The sequence below is a fragment of the Labeo rohita genome, chromosome 6, assembly GCF_022985175.1.
Source record: "Labeo rohita strain BAU-BD-2019 chromosome 6, IGBB_LRoh.1.0, whole genome shotgun sequence".
NCBI lineage: Eukaryota > Metazoa > Chordata > Actinopteri > Cypriniformes > Cyprinidae > Labeo > Labeo rohita.
In genome coordinates, this window is record NC_066874.1 from 32,255,639 (window position 1) to 32,275,136 (window position 19,498).

The 19,498-nt window shown below is 33.2% G+C and overlaps 1 protein-coding gene across 1 annotated transcript in view; it reads right to left on the bottom strand.

Annotated features, from left to right (window-relative positions):
• Nucleotides 1-19,498, bottom strand: part of cacna2d2a (calcium channel, voltage-dependent, alpha 2/delta subunit 2a) — a 227,959-nt gene that overhangs the window by 41,916 nt on the left and 166,545 nt on the right. Inside the window, exons 10-12 of the mRNA XM_051111737.1 lie at nucleotides 7,624-7,674; nucleotides 6,227-6,326; nucleotides 2,806-2,967 (exon numbers count right to left, since the gene is read on the bottom strand). Of these exons, the coding sequence (XP_050967694.1) occupies nucleotides 2,806-2,967; nucleotides 6,227-6,326; nucleotides 7,624-7,674 (313 nt within the window). The remainder of the gene's footprint in view (nucleotides 1-2,805; nucleotides 2,968-6,226; nucleotides 6,327-7,623; nucleotides 7,675-19,498) is intronic.

The following is a 19,498-nucleotide window of genomic DNA, read 5'->3' on the forward strand; positions in this document are numbered from 1 at the left end:
ATTTTAATAAACCACCATTGATAGAGCCATAGTATTTTGTTTAGGTTTGGCAGAACTTGTTCTTGAAGGGTTGCCATGTCCATTTATTATAAGCGATGCTTATTAACCATCTTTGAGCTTCGCTCATAAAGTAATCACATTTATTAAGTTTTAGCATAATTTCCAAAATAACACATTTGATTTGAGATTATTAAAGGCTTGTTCTCATTTATTTCTTATTTTTTTAGCAAGATCTGGCAACACTAATGAGTCTAAACTTACTCATTGATTTTTTTGCACTGCACATACAGGAAAAAAAACTCTGGATACACATTTAAATGCATCATTACTAACTAGCTGGTTAGTTTTGGTTTACAGTTTTACCAGTATTACTATCAATAGTCAATTAAGTTCAAGAATGCAGTTGTTACTCCATAAATGACAGAACTGCGTGTACAAAAAAGGATTAAACGTGTCTTCTGTAATTTTTTTGACTGTACTACATTTGCAGATATTTAGGAAACAAGTTGTCTCTGAAAAACAATGGTACATCCAGTTATTCTACTTTAAATGTGCATTTCATGTCGGAATGTCTGTTTATGCTTTGGTCCGTGTGACTCCGCCCACTGGCAATTTAACCAATAGGATTTGGACACCCCAGGTTGCCAGTTAGTGGAAAACACAGCTTATTGCAGCATGTAAGCCAGCAAACTAACTAGTTCAGAGATCGCAGATTCTAGCCGACCTAAAAAGCCTCCATTTAAAAAGCTCTCGGAGGCATATTAAATTGTGGAAAAATCAAATGTAAAGCTTTGCACTGTCTTTCTGTCACTGTCAATCTGGCAACCGGTGAGCCTAAGGAGATGAAGGCGGAAGAAACAACTCTCTCCAATATTTTGAATTTGGATCACAGTTCTTATTTTAACCACTAGCTGTCAATATTACATACTGCATCTTTAAGCACTAACAGGTGAACTGACAACCAAATTCATCTGCAGTGTACATGGCCAGTATGCTTACAAGGTGTTTGCATTGACATATTTGCACATAGTTTGTTTCAGGCCCGCTTGAATCAATCTACTACACAAATGACCTTGGCTATAACAGCGCCCTGTTTGGCAGAGCACCCGCACATGTGTCCGAGCACTTAACCGCGCGAGCGTGTGTGTGTGCGGGCACGTCTGTTTCTCTAATCATACGTCTGCTTTTGTGCCAGCTGCCGCCGACTGTCCTATCTCTGATGAGTTAGCCGAAAGTCCCCTCTCCCTATCCCATCCAATCACAGCTGTCATTGACATTCGGCCTATGCCACATCACTCTGACAAGATTCTAATAAAGATAAATAATACTGCCGCAATTACAAATTTACAGCGCTCTCTTCTCGGCCTATCAGGAGTCAGCGGGCAGAAATTAAAATGCCTTGGCGCTTGTGGATCTGAGAGCGACAGTGAAAGAGAAAGTCAGAAAGAACCAGTCTCTACAGTTGGAAGAGAATACAGATTCGTCTGTATCTCATCAATCACACCATCACGATCTGTTAAAGCAGCAGTCAGCCAACACAAAAACACACGATGAAGCCACACATGTGGCCATCAACAAATCTCACATCATTGCACACACTATCAACACGCCGTATTTATCATGATCTCAAACATTTCTCTGCAGCAAGATCATTTTAAGGCTTACTGAATGTCAACTATCGGTTCATCTGTCTGTTTCAATTGCTCAGAAATGTGAGAAAAAGCTGACACTTAAATTAAATATAACAGAGAACTCTTAAATCTCCAAACGCTTTGAAAAAGCAACATCTGAGCAATACAATTTTCCGCTGAGTTGGTAAGAGGATGTTTTGGCATTAACAAATTTAACTAAGCCAAATCCAGCTAAATCTAGCAAAAAAAAAAACTCCCTTTGGGAACATCCAGGGATCTTCTCAAAGGTAAAATGATTCATAGCTAAAGTAAATCATGTTTTTTATATTCTAAAAATATTTATCTATATTTTTAGTTAACATTTGAGTTAGTATTCAAGCTCTAATAATGTAAACAACTCAAGATCTTTTTCTCATTCACTTCTCAGTATATTTGATTTCTAAATTTTCAAAATTGTAACTTTTTTTTAAAGAAATTAACAATTTTATTCAGCCTGTATGCATTACGTTGATCAAAAGTGGCAATAACAATTTTTATAAAATTAAAAAAGAATGCGATTTCAAATAAATTATGTTCTTTTTAACTATGCATCAAAGATTGTGATGACAGTTTATCAAAATTCAGCTTTGTATCACTGGAATAAATTACATTTAAAAATATATTCAAATAGAAACCACTTATTTTAAATTGTAATAATATTTCGCAATTTTACTCTTTTTACTGTATTTTTGGTCAAATAAATGCAGCCTTGGTGAGCAGAAGAGACTGGAGTAATGATGCTGAATTTTCAGCAAATCAATAATATTTTACAATATTTTACATAGAAAGCAGTTATTTTAAACTGAATATTACTTCACAATTTTACTGTTTTTACTGTATTTTTGATCAGCCTTGGTGAGCAGAAGAGACTTTTAACAACATTAAAAATTTTTTTACAGACCTTGAAACTTTTTAAACAGTGATGCATGTATATTTAGTTCATTAAAACTGAGCTTACTTGTCTGTCAGTGATCGAGCACTTACAAAGAAAGATAATTAATTTAACATCACAAGAAAACAAACAGAAAGGACTTCTGTACGTTAGAGTTAGTCTGTATTCATTATAGACTTGAATACGAAATTCCAGTGTATCTTCAAGTAGATAACTAGGGAAACATGAGTGCGTGAGTCTTACGTTTAACAGCTGGTCAAAGGCAAACTGAAAGCCGGTCTTGTAGTCCGTCGTCCCCTTCGCTTGCATGTTCATCACAGCCTCTTTGAAGATCTTCTTGTTTTTAATGTTGGCTTGGACCAGCGTGGTGAAGCACGGCACCACGGCGTACGCCTTCTCATTGAACTGACAGAGAGAGAGCGACAGACAGAGAGACAGACAGCAGCTGCTTCAGCAAGTCCATTAAAAGCTTCATTATTCATCTCCATTAGATCTCACAGCATCATCATTTCTGCTGTTAACACTCGCTAATGGAGTCACTTACACCTGATTGATTTCTCTCGCAATTCATAATTTGCTTCCACTGCAGATGAATCAACTCAGATGAAACTTGAAATCTATTTAAAATCTATTTCATAACACTAATCATCTGGATGGTTTAATAGTGCTCAAATCGGAACATATTTTACATATGAGAGTGTTTTGAACATTCAAAACACACTGCCATAATGCAAAAATGTCCTGAGTGGTTGACAAGGTGTTGCTATGTGGTTTCTAGGGTGTTCTGGGTGGTCACTATCAACTGTCAAGTGAAAAATAGCACATTTCTTCACTGAAAACATTAAATATATTTTGTCTTGTTTTCCAGGGGAAAAGAAATATGTATATATATGTATATATATGTATATATATATATATATATATATTCATTTTATTGAATATTTTATTCATTTTAAATGTATTTATTTATAGTATTTTTCTAACCTTATTGGAAAAGATCCTCATTTCATACATTATAAATGCATTTATTTATTGTTCCATTTTATAATTATTGTTTTAAACATATCTCTCACTAAATGTTTTAGATTTGTGCTTAAAACAAGATTTAAAAACTCAATTTGGCAAAAAAAGGTCATATATAAATCTAAATATCATGCATTTTTGCTTCTTGAATAAATATTGATCTTGTTTTAAGGATGTTTAGGTATTTTACTGTGTAAAAAATATAAAAAAGGTAAATAATTATATAAAGAATAATATTTAATAAAATTAAATAATTAAATACATGCATCACATTAATGTGTTAGTTTAATCCTTAGACTAGTACTACTAATTGTCAATGTATTTATTTATCTGACACAAAAATTAATATCTTTGAAAGCTTGTTTCCACCATTGCATAAAAATTAAATAAAAATGGTAATTGCAACTTTACCTCACAATTGTATCTCACAATTCAAACTCTTACAATGAAAGTTTATATCCTACATTTCTGACTTTTTTCTGAGAATTGCAAGAAAAAGTTTGTGAAATTGTAAGATTTAAAATTGCAATTACCGTTTTTATTTTTTTTTTTCCTATGACAGAAACAAGCTTCCATAAATACCTGTCGCATTAGTACAGCTTTACTTACTGAATGCACACAACTCTGCATAAAGCATTTATGTATGTGTGTGTGTGTGTGTGTGTGTGTGTGTGTGTGTGTGTGTGTGAGGAAGCACAGCTGTGAAAATCTGAGGTACATCCGGCAGTCTTGATTACAAGGTTCCACACCGCAGGTGCAGAGGAAAGAAAATGCCAATGCAAACAAAAATTAAATGAGAAATGCCATCCTAAAAGTGCCTATAGAAAAGAAAAATCCCTTTGAGATCTCTTTTACTCTTCCTTGATAGAGACAAGATTAAAGGGAGAGCAAATTGAGACTTCATGAGAGCCCGATTCACGAATGAATCATTCTTTTGAGTCAGATTGATTCGGTTCTTGAGTTGACTCAGTGATTCCACAGCTCTTCTCGGCCTAGACTATTATGGACGACTTTTATAGTCCATTTTTTGGCGCTATTGCTATTGAAATTGCATGGAAATGAGTGACCAGCACAGTTTGAGGGTGTGTAATGCTAACTGAATAGTAATTTTTGGCTGAAATGCACCTTTAAAAGTCTATTTTGATTTCATGTTAGTCTAGGTGTCTGCAGGTAAACAACAGTAAACACACATAGCGACTCTAATGTGGTCTAAGACTGCTTTCCTTCAGCGGGCTGTAGAATGAGCCGTGTTCCGGCTCAGATTACGATGCTCATTTTGCGCTCTCAGAGCCGGGATTAGGAAACACACACTAAGAGCCCGGATCAGCCCGGATTACTGGCGTGGGCCTCCAAAACGCTAATGTTTCATTATGTGTGTGCGTCTCTGTGTATATGTGCATGCACACTCGTGTGGGTTGCGTTTGTGGGTCGCTATTGTGTGATCACAATAAATGAACCCTCTGCAGATTAAGTGTTAGCGTGCATTCTGCATTTACATTTTTCATTACAGGTTCAGAGGTTCAGATTCGTGGAGGATTCACACTTCTGAATATTAATGCTGGCGTTGTCTTAAATGTATTCACCAGGAATAACAGCATATTTTTACTAATCAAGCAATATAAAATCATAAAAATGCTTTTCCTGTTATAACGACATATTATATTGTTAATACGACACATACTTTACTGATGTTGACTGTCAGATTCAATGAAGTTAGTTTAATTTTATTGTCAAAACCGGTGACTGTCCACCGACGATAATTTAATTTGAAGTTTGAAATCTGAAATTTTATTACCCTTCTAATCAAAATAAAGAAAATATGCTGTTTTAACAACGCTCATTATAAGAGGAAAAAGAGTTTTTTGACATATGTTGTTATTATGAGAAAACATATTTTAATGACACTTACAAGAACATTACAAAATTAACAAAATTGCAAAAACAACATGTTAACAACTTAGCATCTCGTTATTATGAGAAAATATATAATTTTAAGAAAATAACAAATAAGAAAATATGTTGTTGTATTGAAAAAAATGCTCTTTATTACGAGAAAATATATAGTATAAACACAACATCTTGTTATTATGACAAAATTTAACAGAAAAAATAATATTTTCATTAATAATATAATTAGTAATATTATATAATATTTTATTATAAATATAACTTTATATAATTATTAAATTGATACATATATTTACTATATTACTTTATATAATTATTAAATATTAAGAAACAAATTATTTAATAATAATAATAATAATAATATAATTAGTAAAATTTATAATCAATAATTAAAAATATTTTATTATAAATATTACTTTATATAATTATCAAATTTATATATAACAAATATTTAATATATTACTTGATATAATTATTACATTTTATACTAATATATATATATATATTTGTAGAATTATTAATAACAACAATAATAATTATTATTATTATAATTATTAAATATTAATAAATAGACATTTACATAATTATTTTTTATAATAATAATAATAATAATAATAATAATAAAAACATCAAGAAGTAATAATCATAAAATTATAATGTATATACAATATATGAAATGTGCGCTATGCCATTAATTGGTAATACTATTCAAAAAAGAAAACAAAAAACCTACCCGAGCCACATTTACGTAGTCGTCATCAGAAAGTGTGTCCAGCATCTCGATGACAGACGTTTTCATGAGCTTCAGGGTCAGTCCACTGACACTGCCACTCCTACAAATACACCGAAAACACACATCAAATACATCATGTGCACTGCACATAAACATTACCACATGACAACATTTACCTAACAAACCAGTCATGTCTGAAAACAGCCCTGCACAGACACACAAGCCCGTTACTGCCGTTGCCAAGCAGAACCTGTTGCTAAGTGTCTCCCTCGTCCCCGTCCATCAAAAGTAAATTGTAGACGGCATGTTAAAAAGCGCCATCTTCACAGACAGTACGGAGACAGTCGATCTTCAAAAACAAAGTACATTTGAATTCAATGCTGCAAATTGGATTTATTAATAGCCTACAGCAGCTATTGAAAAAGCAATCACAGAGCATGAGTTCATGTGTAATTTGGCTTCCAGAGTTAGAAGGTTTAATAAAGCCGAGCATACTGGGAGAAAAAAAAAACCCTGGTGACAGCACTATTGTCTCCTGCTTCCAGTCGTCACAATGAGATTACTCTAAGATTGTCAGAAACGTTCAGTGCGATGGTGCTTTTGATTGGCATGAGATTGCTTTGGCAAAGCGACAGCTGCGATTGGTGTATTTTTTAATTAGATATCGGTATCTATTTAAGGTTATGGACGATTGCCAGCCAGCGACAATTAACCTCCATTAAGCAGTTTTTCTTGAGAGGTTTACTTAAGAATATTAATGATTTTTTTTGACAATTATGCACATAATGGCAGTATGATTGAGGCAATCACTTATTTGTTAAGCTATGCGACAGTGTTACCAATGACTCTAAATGTGCAACACTTAAGTTTTGATAAATAAGAAGGTCTTGATGATTCACTAAAAATGGCATTTAACAACAAAACGATTATTTCGATAATGCATTTACTTCTAGCTAAAATTACAATGCTATGAACTCAAAAAAACGCGACGCATACCTTTCGCTAAATGCATCTGTAAACACATCTGTTTATGTACGATGCAAAAGCTTTTTTAGATTATGCATTTTAGAGGTCAGATAAGATCAGAGTCGCAGGACGTTTTAAATTCTCCACCAGCAGCCCAGATATCGGCAAGAGTAATGGCATTTTTCATTGCATATAACCTCTAAGTCATATTTCAGGGAACACTGTAGCATTTTGATGTTGAGGCACGAGGTTAATAAGATGGAATACTGTTCTTCTCAGCCGACAGGTGGCAGTAGAGCACCACACTGTTGTTATGGCATCATACACAAAACATTTATCAACACAGATGACAGTGTGTGTTAATGCAGCGCATATGAGACACACAAAGAGACAGATGGAGAGTGTGTTTGTGTGGTCGAGAGGATACTTACACGTCCACGATGATGACCATGTCCTTTGGAGAAGAAGCTCCCTGAATGTACCTAGTCAAAGTACAAAACAAGACTAGTCAGTGCTGATATTGAGGGTTAATTGATTTAAAATGCAAAAATAAAACAATAAGCCATTGAGGCTGTGAATTAGAGTGATTTAACCATGATTAAAGGCACAGCATGACACCTTACCGAAGATTTTACCAGACTTAAGTGGCTAGCTGCTTTTATAAAATAGCATTAATAAAGTAATTAGTCCATAAGTCAAATCTGAAAGTGGTTTACAGCCAATCAACACAGCTGTATCATATCTGATACATGAATTTCTAAGGCATCTACATGATCAGCATGCTCAAAATATTGCATCGGATTCATAGTTTACACTATTTAACAAGTAAAATGCCTTTTAGTGTAACTGTACTAAAATCTACCTTTAGCTTCACCTTGCTGTGAAATCTTTACTTATTTTATAAAGTAGCTGTAAGAAAAACTTTTCTATTGTTAGTAATATTTCAAGATGAACACTTACTGAACTGAAACTACTTATGCATACATACATAATTTTTTGAAAAATCATTTTCACATGTGAGTATCATGAATGATCATGAGGGACATTTATTTGTTCATCACTGTATTGCATTGCATCGTGTTTTAAAACTGGAGCTTTGATCTAAAAGTAAGCATTTAAATAGCATCTTACTATAATCATAGACATACTATTGAGAGATAGACAGTGACAACTGATACAGTTGAGGTCAAAAGTTTACATACACCTTGCAGAATTTGCAAAATGTTAGTTATTTGACCAAACTAAGAGAGATCATACAAAATGCATGTTAAGTTTTTTTAGTTAGTACTGACCTGAATAAAATATTTCACATAAAAGACATTTACATATAGTTCACAAGAAAAAACATGAAAATATAAAAATGACCCTGTTCAAAAGTTTACATACACTTGCTTCTTAATACTGTTTTGTTACCTGAATGATCCACAGCTGTGTTTTTTTTTTGTTTAGTGATAGATGTTCATGAGTCCTGAACAGTTAAACTGTCTACTGTTTTTCAGAAAAATCCTTCAGGTCTCACAAATTCTTTGGTTTTTCAGCATTTTTGTGTATTTGAACCCTTTCCAACAATGACTGTATGATTTTGAGATCCATCTTTCAACACTGAGGACAACTGCAACTCATATGCAACTATTACAGAAGGTTCAAACGCTCACTGATGCTTCAGAAGGAATCACGATGCATTAAGAGCTGGGGGGGTGAAAACTTTTGAACATTGTACATTTTTCTTATTTTGCCTAAATATTGTATTTATTTTCATTTAGTACTGCCCTTCAGAAGCTACAGAAGATACTTACATGTTTCCCAGAAGACAATATAAGTTAAATTTACCTATCTCAAAAGTTTTCACCCCCCGGCTCTTAATGCATTTTTTTTAATGCAATTTCAACCTTCTGTAATAGTTGCATATGAGTCCCTCCGTTGTCCTCAGTGTGAAAAGATGGATCGCAAAATCATACAGTCATTATTGGAAAGGGATCAAATACACAAAAAAAGCTGAAAAACCAAAGAATTTGTGGGACCTGAAGGATTTTTCCGAAGAGCAGTGGGCAATTTAACTGTTCAGTGCAAACTAGGGACTCATGAACGACTATCACTAAACAAAAGATCATTCTGGTAACAACACAGTATTAAGAATCAAGCGCATGTAAACTAAATTCAACTATTTTTTTTTCTTGTGGATTATATGTGAACATCTTTTATGTGAAATATTTCATTCAGGTCAGTACTATATAAAAAATAACATGCATTTTGTATGATCCCTCTTATTTTGGTAAAATAATTACATTTTGCAGATTCTGCAAGGTGTATGTAAACTTCTGACCTCAACTGTAAGTAACTGCTACACTGTTATAAAGATCTCATTGATTTACATCACAATCAGAATTTCATCTCACTTCCTGGCCATATAAAAATCTGCATCTTTACCAAAATGCATATTTTAGATCAGTTTATGGGTGGTGTTTTCTTTGGATTTGAGCTCCATATTTGACATAAAAGACTGTTATATCAAATCTGACACTCAACAAAAAACATACGCAAACTTTTTTTTTGTAGATTTTCTTCTGTATTTTGTCTACACAATCAATAGACTGACTTAAAGTCATTCCACATACACTCGAGCGCATCTGTTTAACAGAAATGGCTCATAAAAACTAAAAACAAGTCATATTTTCAAGCTCTCTATCCCCAATCAGGCTCCTTTGAGTTGTCTTGAGTTCGCGCTAAGCTAACCTCCAAGTCTGAGAAGCACAACGTCAGGTGAAACGTCAAACCGGACGGGCGTTTATTCTTGAGCTGACTCATCGGCCCGCTGACAAACGCATTATGCAGTCCGCCCGTCTCTCTGCGTCTTTGTGCAAGCGCTAGCAGATCGTGCGGCGAGGAGAACCGCTTTGTCTCGAGCCATTTTTAGCACAGTACTCAATCTGAGCGCAGAAAGACAATGAGCGATGCGTGGCACTTTTGTGTCACCGACAACAAAATAAATAAATAAACGGCCTAACGCTGCATCTGTCCACCGCTGATAGTGGCTGACATATAGAAAACACTAGTGAAGCCATTTTCACTTTTCCCCGTGCAATTAAAAAGGCATTACACCTGACAATCAGAGCAAGAGATTGATGCACGTCGTAAAGCTGTTGTCTTCAGACGACTTGGAAAACCACGCCGGCTTTTGCGTGGCGAGGTGATTGGCTGTCGTGCAGACAGGTAGTTAGCGCTTTGTGCTCGCAGGAGCAGACCGACCGTCGAGGGTCTCTTCTACCGCGGTAATCAGGCTGAAGAGGCGACGTGAGAAGTGGTGCCAGGTGCCCGCGGCTCGTTGAGGAAGGGTTTTGAAGCATGGCTAAGCTCTGGAAAAATGGAAAAGCCCTGGCGAGCCGTGGCGCGACGAACACAACGCTAACTAGCGCACTCCACCGCAAAGCTGTACGCTGAACTCTGACCCTCATTTTGGAGGCCAATCCGGTCTTAATGCCACTGGAGAGTGCTAGATGTAGAAGGAGGACTATTATAGTTGGCTGAAAGGACAAACACAGCTGAAAGACTAACAATAACAATGCTCAGGCATGAGTACAAAGCTTTTGGCGGCAGAAGTGGGAGAATTAAATTAGTTCTTGAGAATTCAAGACGCTACCTGAAAGGTCAGACCTTCCCTATGAGCACTGGCTATAAGAAATAGTTTTTTAAAAGTACAGTGGTACCAACTTTACTGGTGTTATTACAAAAATCTTTCATTTGAATGAGTATAACGTGTGAGTGAGAAAAAGGAGACAACTTCTACACTTCTGATACACCAGTGTGTATGTAAAAACCTCACACAAAAAAGTATGTGTAAATGTTTATGTTGTACAAATTGTCTACTAACTCATCTGTGCAATGCAGTGTTGCCAAGTCCGCGGTTTTCCTGCAGAACTGGGCTACTTTAACACTGTTGACGTGGGTTGTTTTTCATGTCTGCGGGTTGAAGCAACCCCAATAATGTGATATTTAGCCCCCTGAATGTGAATTTTAAAGAGGGACCCCCCTCGAAACGTGACTGGGCTAGTTTTGAGTGGCAACTGGGCGAAAACCTGGCAACCCTGGTGCAGTGGGACAAAAAGTTTGAGCTTTAAAGTGATAATTCACTTAAGGGGAGACAATGCAGGCAAAAACGTTTTTTTTCTCATGCACCTGTCAGGTTTGAGATTTTAGGCTTTTTGGTTTTAAATAAAGTGCTTTTTCATACTAGTGGAAAGAAAACACCCACAAGACCCTGTTAAGTGTTTCTTTTATGGCACTTTATCTATTTGTGTCAATAGATTTCAATTACAATACATATTTTTATAGGCCGTTTTCTCAAAATAAATTTTTTCTTCTACACTGAGCCATAAATCTTCACTTCAGTAGCACACACTAAAACATTTTTATTCCTGTCTATATCCTGAAGGTTTTTACAGAGGGATTTGTTCATATATAATTTGCTTGATTTTATGCAACATTTTATAAAAAAAAAGTTTAAAAACTAAAAATATAATGTTTTCTGTCTGTTCAAAGTACTTTCTGAATTATGGAGTGACAAAATGATACCCAAAATTCCCTCTATAAAAACATTTGACTCTAATATGTTAAAAAAATTAACAAGAATTTTGAAATTAACTTCATCCATTGTTTAGATTTTTGTACCAGAAATGTATGCAAATTAGCACATATTTAATTAAATAATGCATAATTTGCATATTCAAACCTAAAATTTTAGAAAACTTGCAATGCAAAAAATTTTGCAATTATCAATGTAATCAATCAACTGGGTAAGTAAGGTGATAACTTTTATTTTTTTTACCCTATTTACTTGCAGTGTCTTTCCTTAAAAATAAAAATTCAGTCATCATTTACTCGCCCTTACGTCATTTCAAACCTGTATGACTTTATTTTTTCTAGAAGAATAAATGGAGAATATATTTGAAAAATGTGTTTTTTTTTTTTTTTTTTTTTTTTTAGATCCAAGTGGGTATAATATATACATATTTTTTAATGTTAACTGTCCCTTTAAATTTGGGTTGATAAAAAATGTTTTTGAAAGAAGTCTCTTCTGCTCACCAAGGCTGCATTTATTTGATTAAAAATACAGTAAAACAGTAATAATGTGAAAAAATATTACAATCTAAAATAACTGTTTTCTATCTAGTATGTTTTATATTCTAGTATGTGTTAAAATGTAATTTATTCCTGTGATCAAAGCTGAATTTTTAGCATCATTACTCTAGTCTTCAGTGTCACATGATCCTACAGAAATCATTCTGATTTGCTGGTGCTTCATGGTAAAACGTCACACTAAGAGTGTAGTTTAATAACTTAATTAAATTACAGTATGAGTATCTTATAGCTTGTCAAGCTACAGTTTCGAGTTGGCATGCTAACATTAGCGCTCTCAAACAGCACAGCACACAATATGACATCAGATGCTGCTAAATTAATTTCTGCTTCATCTCGGCGAGAAACATTGAGGTACACTAGATTTCTTCCGTATTTAAAATTCATTTCCCAGCTCTGTTTGCTTTTATGCAATCAATCCACAGCGCGCTGGATTCGGTTTGTGCCGTGTTTGCTCATGTTCTTACGTCTAATAATGCCGCCCTGTGTTTCTGCTCAAACAAACACACATTTCCATGAATACAGTTTCAGTAAACACAGGCGGCATAATTGGAGGTTGAGAGGAGCGCATTAGGAGCAGCGATAAAACTCCAATAAAAAACATAATGAAATTTTCCAAGCCTAAAAGACGCACATGCCTCATAAATACAGCATAGGACGAAAAAATCAGTGGACTAAATGAAGGAAATTAGTTTGCTCAGAATTTAATGTGTGGACTCTAAAAATAAAGGCCTATTCATGTTATGTTTAGTATGAAAAACACACAAAAAGATATAAATATATATATATATTTATTTATTTAAGTGTTTAGATTTTCAAAAACATTTGTATGAATACCTCATAATATAAGTATATAATAAATACAATCTATATAGATTATATTTCATTTTATTTATATCATATTATATTATATTAAATATATATTTATTTAAAATTATATTAATATTTAATATTAAAATAAATAAATTACTATATAAAATGTGTTTTATTTAAATATAATTTATTATTTTTGGTTAATTTATTTTAGTATTTTTTATTGTTATTTTATTATAGTATTATTTAATATTAATTAAACTAAAGCAATCAGGAATTGTGTCCAATTAATGTAACAACTTCTACGATTCTGATACAACAGTATGTATATGAACCCCTAATACATGTTTATGTTGCACAAATTGTCTATTTAAAACATTTTACTATCTCAAAGTAGTGACTACTATTTGTGTAGACAAAAAGTTTGAGCTTTAAAGTGATAGATCACCTAAAAACAAAAATTCAGTCATCATTTACTCGCCCTCATGTCATTTCAAACCCGTATAACTTACTTTCTTCTAGAAGAATACATGGAGAAGATATTTTAAAAAATGTCTGTTTTTTAGACCTCAGTGACTAAAATATTATAATTTTTGTTAACTATCCCTTTAAATTTGGTGATTTTTTAAAAAATACCATAGCTGCATTTATTTGCTCAAAAATACAGTAAAAACAGTAATAATGTGAAAAATTATTACAATTTAAGATAACCATTTTCTATTTTAATATATTTAAAAATGTAATTTATTCCTGTGACGCAAAGCTGAGTTTTCAGCATCATTACTTCAGTCTTCAGAATCACGTGATCCTTCAGAAATCATTCTGATTTGCTGATTCGCTGCTCAAGAAACATTATTATTATATTTAATTTTATTATATTATATTTAATTGTATTTTATATATAAAATATATATTTATTTAATATTAAATATTAAATAAATAAAACAATATATAAAATGTATTTTATTTAAATATACTTTAATATTTTATTGTAGTTTTATATATATATATGTATATATATATATATATATATATATATATTTTTTTTTTTTTTTTTTTCTCCATTATAATATTATTTAATATTAATTAAACTAAAACTATCAGGAATTGTGTCCAATTAATGTGATATTAGTCAAAAAGTACTTTTAGTTGCTTAGTACACAGTAGCTATTTAACTGCTATATGTGTGGATGCATCTTAAAAATAAAATCAAAACTAATTTATTTTCACTAAGCCCTCTTAATTTTCAATCCACTGACCTCTCATAGAGTCTTTTCGTGATTCAGTTCAGTCCAAATGGATATTTTTTATTTCATATCCAGTTTCTTAAGAGGAATCATGACAAAACCATGACAATCTCTTTGGTCGGACAGTAAAAGGTACGATTAACGTATCTAGGAGTCCATTAAGAGCACGCCGCAGATTTGAGCCGCGTCAGTATCATTCACTATCAGTCTATATACTCTGATTCCTATAGCAATGGTACTTTTCACACTCTAGTCTATATTCACTATCTAGACTATATTCATCTCCACTTTGTGACACTGCCGTTCCCGATCCGTGTTCGGCTCACTGTACCATCCGTGGATCAGCCTGATGGATCCAGATGTGCAGTTTCTGCATGGATTGCACTCCGTAATTACCCCTCCACCGAGGCCCAGCGATGCCATTCCTTCCCAGTCATTACCCACACTCCCCAGCGCCCCGGCCAGGTGACATGCAGATGGGCCATCACAAAGCAGGTCCCCCCGTTCGCCCGCTTACCCACTAAACACACGTGCTCAAGAAGGGCCATCAGCGGCACGGCCATCCCGAGCATCTGCTGCGGCACCACCAAAACTTTGGACACACCTACTCAATCTTCATTATTCTAAAATCACTGCGAATATAAATAATGAAGGCATCTCGGCTACGAAAAACACAATGGAGTAAGAATTAGTGTCCAAACTCTCCTATATTTGAGCTTTTTCTTTCTCTAGATTTCAACTCTGCTTTTAAACACGAAAGAACATGCATAACAACGCTTTCCTGTCAACAAAAAATAAAATATTCATGCAAAATACAATTCAATTTACATTTGTGTACAAGCAAGTGGCTTTAGATTTTTAAGGTTTAAATAATAAGCATGTCCAAATTTTGACTGGTAGAATGAATGTAAACTGGGTCTAAATAAACTTGTCAGTGGCAAGCGAATTGATATTTACATTCATACATTTGGCAGATGCTTTTATTCAAAGCAAGGCACTGATGAAGAACATCACCAACAATTTCTCTTAAAAGCCAACAATATTTGTAATGCACAATGCCATGTTAAAAGTGCAAACTAGATTAGTACACAAGCTAGAGCAGAAGAGAAATGCAGAAAAGACAGAAAAGTGCTTATACTTTGTATGAACATTTTAATATTTAAAATATTTCTACTTAAATGTAATTTTTTGTATTAAATATAAATGTAAATACATATACATTCATTTAAATAAAATAAAAACATAGTATTATTTGACCATCTAAAATACCTTTATATATATATATACACTGTATGTATACATATATATATATATATATATATATTTATATTTGTCAAGGTATTTATTTTATCAATAGGTGCATTCTGAACTGAATCCATAATGCTGGCATTGTTACTGCCATGCTCTAGCTACAGGAATATATAAATACATTTTGTTGTTCTCTTACATTATTTAGCTCTTTTTCCTTTCTTTCCAGGCGACATCATACATTAACCAGCCTTTCTTTGAAACACCACATGCCACACAACAGTTGAGGCCACTCACTGTGATTTTGTTTCTCATATGTTTGTTGTGGTGGCTTAGAGTTTAAAACAAAAGAAAAAATGCGACAGTCCAAAATATCATTCTGCCACTGCAATTCAAACTAAGCTGCCGTTAAGAATGAGAAACTGCATACTGCATACTCTAATTATGGTTTTAAATAAAATAGTGTGACAATGTTAAATATATATTTAAAACATGAAATATAAGAATTAATTTATAAACCATTTTATATTATTTTATTTTATATATAATATATAACTATTTAAATAGCAAGTATACTTTTATTTTAAAATTAAATAGCATGTGAAAATTTTAAATACGTATTTGAAAAATATTTAAATTTTTAAATTTTAATATATATTTCAATATTAAAAATAGCATATATACTTTTTATTTTAAATTTAAATAGCATGTGAAATCTAAAAGTTTCAAAGAGCTGGGGGAAAAGGTTCAAGATGAGTACAATGCATTGTGGGAAACAAGCAAACACCTTAAAATGTTGTATTATATATTGGACATTTTTCCAAGTAATACAAACATTTGCATACATTTTATTTGTTTGTATTTTTTATTTTTATACATAAAATATAATTTTTAAAATAGCAAGTTACATTCAGTTACTCAGCAACAAATAAATATCAAGCTGTAATAAATGTCAACTGTTAACATTAAGTCTGTTATTTTACTATTTTGATCAAATTTACTTTAACAACATCTGAACAAATAATGTTGAAAAAAAGAGTTGGAAAAAATGGTCAAGATGAGTGCATTGAATTGTGGGAAACAAACCCATTAAAATTTTGTATTATATATTAGACATTCTTCCAAATGATACAAACATTTTATTTTATTTTATTTTATATATAAAATATATATTTTTTATATATCATATTATATATTTATTTTTACATAAAAATATGTTTTTAAAAACAGCAAGTGACATCCAGTTACTCAGCAATAAATAAATATCATGCTGTAATAAATGTTAACTGTTAATTTTAATTCTGTTATTTTGATATTTTCATCAAATTTACTTTAACAATATGTAATCAAATAATGCCAAAAAAAAGAGTTTTTAAAACAATGGTCAAGATCAGTGCACCGCACCAACCAAATCTAGCAAAATGTTCTATTATATATTGCACATTTTTCTAAACATTAGGAAATTTGCATACCATATACTGCAGAAATAGTATGCATAGTCTATACTAGTGTGCTATTCCATATAGAGCCCAATTCAAAACCCATTTCCTCCAAGTTAAAGGCTAAAGCCAAAATTTTACTTGCATTTGACAAGTGTTAATTTCAGACAGAATGGAAAAGACGAGAGCGTATGCGCATGACATGCGATTTCAAAAATAAAGTAGCAGGAGAAACCCAGAAAACGACAAGCATTCACTATAATACTGCAGCATCATTGTGCACAGTAAACAGGTTAACCCAGCAAAACGCCTCTATAGGACAGACAATCTCGCCGTCTGTATGAAAGCGCGGCCTCTTTGGCGAAGGCTGGAGGGCCTGAAAAACCTCATCACAAAAACGTCCCATTTCCAAGCGCTGACAGAAAACACATTTCCCGGGAAGGTGCTCGAAAAGTAAAAGCACGGATTGACATTGTAATGTGCCGCGTGCCGCTTTGATTGTGTTGCGTTCCCTCAATAGGAGAAAGACATTGGAATTCATGAGGTACTTTTATCACGGTGCGGCGTGGGTAAAAATCAATGCATTACCTCGAGAGAGAGCGCGTTTATGCTCTCTGACCTTGCCTGTCTGTCTCTCCCTGTCTCGCTCTCCTGTTCCTGGCTCTCAGGGTCTCACATTTAAAATTAGTCAATTATAGGTGCTTATCGGGGCTGAAATGATATGGTTGACTTACACATGTGCGCAGCTGCCGCTTTCCCACTGTCACAATCTGCAGGTGCGATGCAGCTCGTGATGGGGTTTACTGAAGTGCACTGACTTCACTTCCCTTTAAATGCGTGTGTACAGGCGTGTGTCTGGCGCGCACGGGTGTGTGTTAAAGGATTTGTGTGTGTGTGTATGCGCTGATGGGATTATTATTTTATGGGCCGCTGCTCTCATGGCTCTCCTCTGGATGTGTTCTTCAATAGATTGAATTAAGATTAAAACACTGAGGCCTTTGAAGAAGGTGAGCTGTGGGACAGAGATGTTGTCGTCTGTTTATTCCGCTTTTATTTGCTTGATTTTTCAATAAATTGATGGCGAGATCTGCTGATCTGTATGGATGGATGACCAGTCAGTTTGTCCTTTTAAGCTTTTATAGTGATTTAACTAGCGGGGAAACATAAAACGTTTTGTGAATTCAAAAAGGAACCTTTTAAAATCTTGTTTTTACATTATTTTTGTTTATTATCATTATTATGAGTTTAAGTGACATTACTGTTTTAATGCTGATCTTTTTTATATGTGATCTTTATGGAATAGAGCCATTGTAATTTTACAGTATCTATTAAATTACCTTGGAAAACCATGTAAAAACTACCGTGGGAGTACTATAGTACTTACTGTGGTAAATACTATTGTACTTTGAAAAATATTACAACTGAAAATGATGTAACTTTGATGGAATTTACACAGTGCATGTCCTAAATACCACAGTACCTTTTGGTAGTAATAGTATGGTACTTTTAAATATACCATGGTAATCAAATTCACGTATTGATGGTAATGCTATGGTACATTTTTTAAAAAATATAACACAGTACAATGATGGTATATGGTAATACTATGATAATTTTAAAATATACCATTGGGCTGAAATGTATGTACTATGGTATTTTAAAAAGTACAAAAAAATACCATGGTATTAACATGTTTCTAAGCATAGTGCTATGTATTGTAATGCAATTTTGCTTAATTTATTAAAGTACCCTTTACTATACTATATACGGTACTATACTGTGTAAAAAAGTACATATTATATTACTTTGAAAAATACCATGGTATTGAAATTCACATAACATGGTATGTACATAGTAAATGCCCTAAAAGCCATGGTAGTATCATTGCAGATATAAAAATACAGCACTTTTTGCTGGTAATACTATGGTATGGAAACATTATATACCATTGTACCATTGTAATATCATTGTAATAAAATTCAAGAATCATGGTACTTCCACGCATACCATAGTATTATCATAGCATGTCCAAAAAACTATAGCACTTTTTTCTTTCTAAGTGCTCCTGTACTGTGGCTGTACCACAGTACAATGATGATAGTACTATCATACTTTGAAATACTGAAATTTATGTACCATGTACCATAAAATGTACCGAAAATACTGTGGTATATGTTTTTTGAGCATGGTCCTACTTTTTGAACATGTACCATGATAATTTTACAGCATTCATTAAAGTACCAAGTAAAAAAAAAGTATTGAGGTAGTAATATAGTACTTATTATAGTACAAATGGTAATACTATGGTACTCTGAAAAAAGGTAATCAAATTCACATATTCATGGTAATACCATGACATTTTTTAAAGTGTTCCCTCACAAAACAGTACTGTGGCGGCAACATAGTACAATGATGGTATCATATGG